The 9,855-nt window shown below is 38.5% G+C and overlaps 1 protein-coding gene across 1 annotated transcript; it reads right to left on the reverse strand.

The window, feature by feature from the left end:
- Positions 1-221: 221 nt before the first annotated feature.
- On the reverse strand, positions 222-9,558 carry LOC121376864. Its single transcript, XM_041504646.1, has 5 exons — positions 9,505-9,558; positions 4,623-4,776; positions 3,855-3,965; positions 1,196-1,295; positions 222-306 (listed from the first exon to the last, which is right to left on the reverse strand). Exons 2-4 carry the CDS (start codon positions 4,774-4,776, stop codon positions 1,231-1,233), a joined length of 330 nt encoding a protein of 109 aa, XP_041360580.1. The 5' UTR covers positions 9,505-9,558; the 3' UTR covers positions 222-306; positions 1,196-1,230.
- Positions 9,559-9,855: the final 297 nt, after the last annotated feature.

Raw genomic sequence — 9,855 nt, forward strand, 5'->3', positions numbered from 1 at the left:
GCGCAGTTTGGCGGCCATCTTGGATGATGCAATAGTGTAATCGATATACCCTATAGACCGGTCCTTACTACTGGTAACGATTACAAATGACAAATAACAAGTGACGAACGTTCCGATAAACCCGTTATATTACACGGCAGAGTTGTGGTACCCCCACTACACGATCAAAATAATAATAATAATAATAATAATAATAATAAAATAAATAAGTACAATTGAGATATTTTTGTTGCAGATTTTATTTCTGTGTAGACACACGACCAGAATATCATTAACAGTCAGTTCTTTGTGGATGTTTAGAAAGAACTGAAAAAGAAGAGAAGAAACACGCATTAATCAATTAACAAACTCAGTTACTTATGTTAGTTGTTGTAACTAACTGTAGACTAACAACATATGTTTAGTGCTCTGTTCGGTCTATACTTTATATAACTACGTTACCACATTGTACGGTACAGCGTTTTATGGTATCAACATTTTTTATTTAATAGTTTTAAAATCGGAACGTTCTAGAATGTGCTAAAACACCTTACATAACTTTAAGTAATTTGTTTTTGGTACATGAAAATAATTGCAGTGTGCGCTATATGTGTTGTGTTAAGAGTGCATATATGTGTGCGTATGAATGGATGTGCATATATATGTTTGTATATATGCATGGGTGTGCATATAATTGTGTATGCATGGGTGTGCATATACGTGTGTCTATGCATAGCTGTGCATATGTGTGTGTATCCATGGGTGTGCATAATTGTGTGTGTGTGTGTGTGTCTGTGCATCGGTATGCATATGTGTGTGTATGCATGGGTGTGCATAATTGTGTGTGTATGCATGGGTATGCATATATGTGTGTATGCATAGGTGTGCATATATATGTGTGTGTGTGGGTGTACATATATATATATATATATATATATATATATATATATATATATATATATATATGTATGTGAATGCATGAGTGTGCATATATGTATACCTTTAACAAATGTATGAGTGTGCATTCTTAATGACGTGATAAAACATAAATTATAACCGGCCTCTCTGTTATAGTGATTACGTCATCGGTCTTAAGGCTGGTGGGTACTGGGTTCGTATCCATGTACAGTGATAACGGCTCAATGGCGGTGAGTACATGCGTGAGTGTGTGCGTATTCGTGTGCTTTGTTTCCGCGTCAACCCTTTTCTAACTCACCGAAATGATTACTTCTGCAACTGTCCTTTGTGTGTTCACTCCAGTTGATTCATCTGTGTGAGCACCTTCTGGAACTCTTCCATAGTGACCTGGGAGTCTCCTGAACAATATAGAGATAAACCCACGTGTTATTATAGTTTACATATTATTACACAAGTGTACACACGGGCCGGTAATAGTGGTAACCATAGTGATCTGGGAGTCTCCTGGACAATAGAGAGGTCAATCCAAGTGTTATTATAGTTTACGTCTTATTACACAAGTGTACACACGGGCCGGTAATAGTGGTAACCATAGTGACCTGGGAGTCTCCTGGACAATAGAGAGGTCAATCCAAGTGTTATTACAGTTTACGTCTTATTACACAAGTGTACACACGGGCCGGTAATAGTGGTAACCATAGTGACCTGGGAGTCTCCTGGACAATAGAGAGGTCAATCCAAGTGTTATTATAGTTTACGTCTTATTACACAAGTGTACACACGAGCCGGTAATAGTGGTAGCCATAGTGACCTGGGAGTCTCCTGAACGATAGAGAGGTAAACCCACGTGTTATTATAGTTTACGTCTTATTACACAAGTGTACACACGAGCCGGTAATAGTGGTAGCCATAGTGACCTGGGAGTCTCCTGAACGATAGAGAGGTAAACCCACGTGTTATTATAGTTTACGTCTTATTACACAAGTGTACACACGGGCCGGTAATTGTGGTAGCCATAGTGACCTGGGAGTCTCCTGAACGATAGAGAGGTAAACCCAAGTGTTATTATAGTTTACGTCTTATTACACAAGTGTACACACGGGCCGGTAATTGTGGTAGCCATAGTGACCTGGGAGTCTCCTGAACGATAGAGAGGTAAACCCACGTGTTATTATAGTTTACGTCTTATTACACAAGTGTACACACGGGCCGGTAATAGTGGTAACCATAGTGACCTGGGAGTCTCCTGAACGATAGAGAGGTAAACCCAAGTGTTATTACAGTTTACGTCTTATTACACAAGTGTACACACGGGCCGGTAATTACAGGTAGCCATAGTGACCTGGGAGTCTCCTGAACGATAGAGAGGTAAACCCAAGTGTTATTACAGTTTACGTCTTATTACACAAGTGTACACACGGGCCGGTAATTGTGGTAGCCATAGTGACCTGGGAGTCTCCTGAACGATAGAGAGGTAAACCCACGTGTTATTATAGTTTACGTCTTATTACACAAGTGTACACACGGGCCGGTAATTGTGGTAGCCATAGTGACCTGGGAGTCTCCTGAACGATAGAGAGGTAAACCCACGTGTTATTATAGTTTACGTCTTATTACACAAGTGTACACACGGGCCGGTAATTGTGGTAGCCATAGTGACCTGGGAGTCTCCTGAACGATAGAGAGGTAAACCCACGTGTTATTATAGTTTACGTCTTATTACACAAGTGTACACACGGGCCGGACTAGGGTCAATCCAAATGTTATTACAGTTTACGTCTTATTACACAAGTGTACACACGAGCCGGTAATAGTGGTAACCATAGTGACCTGGGAGTCTCCTGAACGATAGAGAGGTAAACCCACGTGTTTTTATAGTATACGTCTTATTACACAAGTGTACACACGGGCCGGTAATTGTGGTAGCCATAGTGATCTGGGAGTCTCCTGAACGATAGAGAGGTAAACCCAAGTGTTATTATAGTTTACGTCTTATTACACAAGTGTACACACGGGCCGGTAATAGTGGTAACCATAGTGATCTGGGAGTCTCCTGAACGATAGAGAGGTAAACCCAAGTGTTATTATAGTTTACGTCTTTTACACAAGTGTACACACGGGCCGGTAATAGTGGTAACCATAGTGATCTGGGAGTCTCCTGAACGATACAGAGGTAAACCCAAGTGTTATTATAGTTTACGTCTTATTACACAAGTGTACACACGGGCCGGTAATAGTGGTAGCCATAGTGACCTGGGAGTCTCCTGAACGATAGAGAGGTAAACCCACGTGTTTTTATAGTTTACGTCTTATTACACAAGTGTACACACGGGCCGGTAATAGTGGTAACCATAGTGACCTGGGAGTCTCCTGGACAATAGAGAGGTCAATCCAAGTGTTATTATAGTTTACGTCTTATTACACAAGTGTACACACGGGCCGGTAATAGTGGTAACCATAGTGATCTGGGAGTCTCCTGAACGATAGAGAGGTAAACCCAAGTGTTATTATAGTTTACATATTATTACACAAGTGTACACACGGGCCGGTAATAGTGGTAACCATAGTGATCTGGGAGTCTCCTGAACGATAGAGAGGTAAACCCACGTGTTTTTATAGTTTACGTCTTATTACACAAGTGTACACACGGGCCGGACTAGGGTCAATCCACGTCGGCTATTTCTCATTTCACCCAGTGCACCACGACTAGTATATCAAAGGTCTTGCTATGTTCTAATATGCACTAATAGAATAATATAGCGGGTTTCCTTTCTAAGGCTATACGTCAAAACTACCAAATATTTGACAAGTGTATTTGGATCACTTCCTGCCACACTGTCCCACTTGCCAGGATCAAAGGCAAGCAGTCTGATCTTCTATGTGTGTGTTATCGTCTTCAATTAATCAATATGCTCTAGTGGTGTCGTTAAACTAAACAAAAGTTTTTCCCAACTCACCATCATCGTCCGCCATTTCCAAGATTTCCCGAGCGTCCCTGGTTGATAAGACATCTTCTAGCTCGGACAGATCCACAAGACCGTCCAGGTTTTTGTCAAAGCCCGCGATATCTAAATGTTAATTTAAAAAATAAATAAAGTAAACGTTACAAAATGTTTACATGTTTACACATTGTCATAGATAAATGTATTTTGTCACAATTATGTATTAGATATTTATTTATTTATTTATTTGTTGTTTGTTTGTGTATTTGTTTGTTTGTTTGTGTATTTGTTTGTTTGTTGGTTTGTTTATTTGTTTGTTTGTTGGTTTGTTTGTTTATTTGTTTGCTAGCTTGTCTGGCTGCTTGCTTACTTCCTACATTAAGTTAATATTTTCTCCTGTGCAGCTTTTGACAAGAGAAGTCTATATGGTGGCAACGGGTTTCCTCTCTTTGTCCTTCGATCAAGATTTTCTTTTCAGAAGAAGATTAAATGTGATGTGTCACTTTTTATATGGGTCCATTGGGCTATTTCTCGTTCCAGCCAGTGCACCACGACTGGTATATCGAAGGTCGTGGTATGTGCTATCTCATCTGTGCGATGGTGCCCATTAAAGAGCCCTTGTTGTTAATGGAAAAATGTAGCGGGTTTCCTTTATAAGACTATATGTCAGAATAACCAAATGTTTGTCGTTAAACAAACCAAAAATGAACACACTTTTTAACTTTTTATATGGCTAATGTTAGATAGACATGTAGAAAACGCTTTTGAATACTAGTAGCCCACCTCGCTTGCCCGTGATGTCCCTGTAGATACGATAATATCGGTAGATTCTCGACGCAACCCGAACGATTCGTCGTAACCTCCACCTTCTCCACGCGTCGGCCTCGTGGTTGACGACGAACATAGTCACCAACAGCAACAGCAGAATGAACTTCATCTACAAGGAATGAAATGTTTCATTTAACGATGCACTTAACACATTTTATTTACGGTTATATGGCGTCGTGCATATGGTTTAGGACCACAGATATATTGAGAGGAAACCCGCTGTCGCCTCTTCATGGGCTACTCTTTTGGATTAGCAGCAAGGGATCTTTTATATGCACCATCCCACGGACAGGATAGGACATACCACGGGCTTTGTCACACCAATTGTTGAGTATTGGCTGGAACGTGCTGGAACAAAACACGTGCTTCGATATCGTCTTACCCTTACTTATTAGTTATAGGTGTCTTCCTACCCTTATTTATAGGTGTCTTCCTACCCTTACTTGTAGGTGTCTTCCTACCCTTATTTATAGGTGTCTTCCTACCCTTATTTATAGGTGTCTTCCTACCCTTACTTGTAGGTGTCTTCCTACCCTTATTTATAGGTGTCTTCCTACCCTTACTTGTAGGTGTCTTCCTACCCTTATTTATAGGTGTCTTCCTACCCTTATTTATAGGTGTCTTCCTACCCTTACTTGTAGGTGTCTTCCTACCCTTATTTATAGGTGTCTTCCTACCCTTACTTGTAGGTGTCTTCCTACCCTTATTTATAGGTGTCTTCCTACCCTTACTTGTAGGTGTCTTCGTACCCTTATTTATAGGTGTCTTCCTACCCTTATTTATAGGTGTCTCCTACCCTTACTTGTAGGTGTCTTCCTACCCTTATTTATAGGTGTCTTCCCACCCTTACTTGTAGGTGTCTTCCTACCCTTATTTATAGGTGTCTCCTACCCTTACTTGTAGGTGTCTTCCTACCCTTATTTATAGGTGTCTCCCACCCTTACTTATAGGTGTCTCCTACCCTTACTTGTAGGTGTCTTCCTACCCTTATTTATAGGTGTCTCCTACCCTTATTTATAGGTGTCTCCTACCCTTACTTATAGGTGTCTCCTACCCTTACTTATAGGTGTCTCCTACCCTTACTTATAGGTGTCTCCTACCCTTACTTATAGGTGTCTCCTACCCTTACTTGTAGGTGTCTTCCTACCCTTTCTTATAGGTGTCTCCTACCCTTACTTATAGGTGTCTCCTACCCTTACTTATAGGTGTCTCCTACCCTTACTTGTAGGTAGGGACGAGACGTAGCCCAGTGGTAAAGCGTCCGCCTGATGCGCGATTGGTTTATGATCGATCCTCGCCGGTGGGTCCATTGGGCTATTTCTCGCTCCAGCCAGTGTAGCAGGACCTGGTATATCAAAGGCTGGTGTATGTGTTATCATGTCTGTGGCATGGTGCATATAAAAGATCCCTTGCTACAAATGATAAATTGCAGCGGGTTTCCTCTCTAAGACTATATGTGAAGATGATCAAATGTTTGACATTCAATAGCCGATGATTAATAAATCAACGTGCTCTAGTTGTGTCGTTAAACAAAACAAACTTTAAACTTTATCCAACCCTTAGTTATAGCAGCTTTATGGGGTTTTTTAGAAAGTTTATTCCGTAAAAAAAAAAACAATCTGGGAGCACTACTAATGCAATACAAGCACAACACATTTTCCTATCTCCTAACTTCAAGAGAGATAACTCTGCAGCAAAGCCTGATCAAAATATACACAAAATTTCAGCTTAATATCTTGAGGCATTGCGTAGAAAAGTCCGGAAAACAACTTACCGTATCTCCTAAGTTCAAGGGCCATAGCTATCTACGAAATGGGTAAATCACCACGAAAGTCAAACCTGATTTGTAACAGTACATGCTAAAGATATATACAAAACGTTATCTCAGTATTTTAATGCATTATAAAAAAAACATCCGGAAAACTATGTGTGGGACAGACGGACGGACAGACAGACAGATAGATAGAAAGACGGAAATGAAACTTGGACCGGTAAGGGACAAATAATTGCCACATTTATATTTGTTTTATACTCACGTGGCTTGAGATATTGAGTAATATTGTAAATTCCAAATCTTGTTCTAAAAACATTTATAGAATTACTATATAGCAACTAAAATGCACGAAGAATGCACACGTTAGTCAGAAGTAACTAGACCTCTGTAGCAGAAAAACGGGGTGTTTCTAAAGTATATATGTGTTTCTATACTTGTGATAATCAAGAAAAGAATTACAAAATCAACAACATTAAAGTTAATTTAATATAATTACGGTTATCATAATTGTAAAATACCCCATTTATTTGTCAAACGGTCTTCGTTGGGTTTTTTTAGCATCTTTAATACAAGACCAAACCTGTCACAAATCGCAGAAAACTTAATTTATTAAAAGGTTAAAATAAGTTCTGCTCCGTGTTCAAAATATTTATAATAAATCGCAGGAAAACTGAATTTATTAAAAGATTAAAACAGTTTCTTATTGAAAATATGTATGACAAAACGAAGAAAATAAAGCATAATAAAGAAAATAATATAAAACAAATATATATATAGCAATGCAGAACAAAATAGTGAACTAATTAAAAGGGTAAAAACAATTGTACTTCATATTGAAAGTATCTAAACAAAACGCAGATAAGAATGTATTTATTAATAGATCAAAACAATTGTGTTTCATATTCAAACAATCTAACCACGACGCAGGTACGAAAGTGTAAATTTATTAAAATATCAAAAGAAAATGCGCTTCATACTGAAACTATCTAAATAAAACGTAGAGGAATGAATTTATTAAAAGATCAAAACAGTTGTAGCTCATATTAAAATTATCTAAACAAAACGTAAACAAAAGTGAATTTATTGATAGATCAAAAACAAATGTGGTTCGTTTTTGAAATATCGTTTACAAAGCGCATACAACAGTGAAGGAAGGAAATGTTTTATTTAACGATGCACTCAACACATTTTATTCATATGGCGTCAGACATATGGTTAAGGACCACACAGAGATTGAGAGAGGAAACCCACTGTCGCCACTTCATGGGCTACTATTTTCGATTAGCAGCAAGGGATTTTTTATATGCACCATCCCATAGACAGGATAGTACATACCACGGCCTTTGATATACCAGTCGTGGTGCACTGGCTGGAACGAGAAACAGCCCAATGGGCTCACCGACGGGGATCGATCCCAGACCGATCGCGCACCAAGCGAGCGCTGTACCACTGAGCTACGTCCCGCCCCAATTTACTAAAAAGTCAAATCAAGTTTGCCTAATATTGCAAATATTTATAACAAAGCGTTGAAAAGATGATGTTTTAAAGGTCAAAACACTCCTACTTGAAATGATGTCATAGAATGCAGGCAACAGTGAATTTATTTTAAAATTTTGCACACTACTTCTCTTACTAGAAATCATCACAATTTATATAAAATATGTGCGCACTACTGCTCTTGTTAGAAATCACCACAATTTATTGAAATGTTTGCGCACTACTGCTCTTGCTAGAAATCAACACAATTTATTGAAATGTTTGCGCACTACTGTTCTTGCTAGAAATCACCACAATTTATTGAAATGTTTGCGCACTACTGTTCTTGCCAGAAATCACCACAATTTACTAAAATGTTTGCGCACTACTTTCTTGTTAGAAATCACCACAATTTATTGAAATGTTTGCACACTACTGCTCACACTAGAAATCATCACAAATTTATTGAAATTTTTGCACACAACTGTTCTTGCTAGAAATCACCACAATTTATTGAAATGTTTGCGCACTACTGCTCTTGCTAGAAATCACCACAATTTATTGAAATGTTTGCACACTACTGCTCTTGCTAGAAATCATCACAATTTATTGAAATGTTTGCGCACTACTGCTCTTGCTAGAAATCACCACAATTTATTGAAATGTTTGCGCACTACTGCTCTTGCTAGAAATCACCACAATTTATTGAAATGTTTGCGCACTACTGCTCTGCTGCTAGAAACTGCTCTTGCATCACCACAATTTATTGAAATGTTTGCGCACTACTGCTCTTGCTAGAAATCAACACAAATTTATTATGTTTGCACACTACTGCTCTTGCTGAAATCATGTTTGCGCACTACTGCTCTTGTTAGAAATCACCACAATTTATTGAAATGTTTGCACACTACTGCTCACACTAGAAATCATCACAAATTTATTGAAATTTGTGCACACAACAGTTCTTGCTAGAAATCACCACAATTTATTGAAATGTTTGCGCACTACTGCTCTTGCTAGAAATCACCATAAATTTATTGAAATGTTTGCGCACTACTGCTCTTGCTAGAAATCATCACAAATTTATTGAAATGTTTGCACACTATTGTTCTTGCTAGAAATCATCATACATTTATTGAAATGTTTGCACACTACTGCTCTTGCTAGAAATCACCACAATTTATTGAAATGATTGTTTTAAGGTTGGGTACAGCCCAGAATCTGGGCAGAGGCTTACCAACGAAATACATTAACCAATCAGTGCTTATAAAACTTTTAAAAGTCTTTTAACTTTAACACTAGCCCCAAGTTCAGCCAGCAAACGTTTCGCTAACGTTCGCGAACTATTTGATTGGTTCGTAACGTGGTTTACCGTGAAGCGCACAAACCAATCTAGCGGGCGTTTTTCCCGCTCGGTCTGGCTGAAGTCAGCACAAAGCAGCGCCATACACCTGGCAGTGTAAAATTAATTAACAGACCCTGAGTATTAGGCAGTCTAAATCGTTAAAGATACTGACCTTAGTTATTAGTGCAATATTAAAGGTACAGGTAAAGGGTTTAAACGAAAAATGATTGTAAAAATCTTACCTTTATCGTTCTTTCTTCCAAGTGTCAATGGATACCCGTGGACGAATGGTGAATGACGTTCTATGTGATTTACTCGACTTTTATAGGCAAAATGCTTGAATGTGTCACTGTCAGGTGTTAAGTCGGAGAATTCGGTTTTGGCGATCAGATGTTATCAGTGTGAGACTTAGTGTTAGAAATAATTATAGCGTTCTTTCTAAAACAAGCTGTTACTAAGTATACTAAACCAACGAAAATACACGCGGGATTGAGGTGGGTATTTCATACAGGGCATGTAAATGAAGTGCTTACTGAATTACGACTATTTCATTAAATTATAATATAATATAATATAATATAATATAATATAAT

The sequence above is a fragment of the Gigantopelta aegis genome, chromosome 7 (genome assembly GCF_016097555.1).
Source record: "Gigantopelta aegis isolate Gae_Host chromosome 7, Gae_host_genome, whole genome shotgun sequence".
NCBI lineage: Eukaryota > Metazoa > Mollusca > Gastropoda > Neomphalida > Peltospiridae > Gigantopelta > Gigantopelta aegis.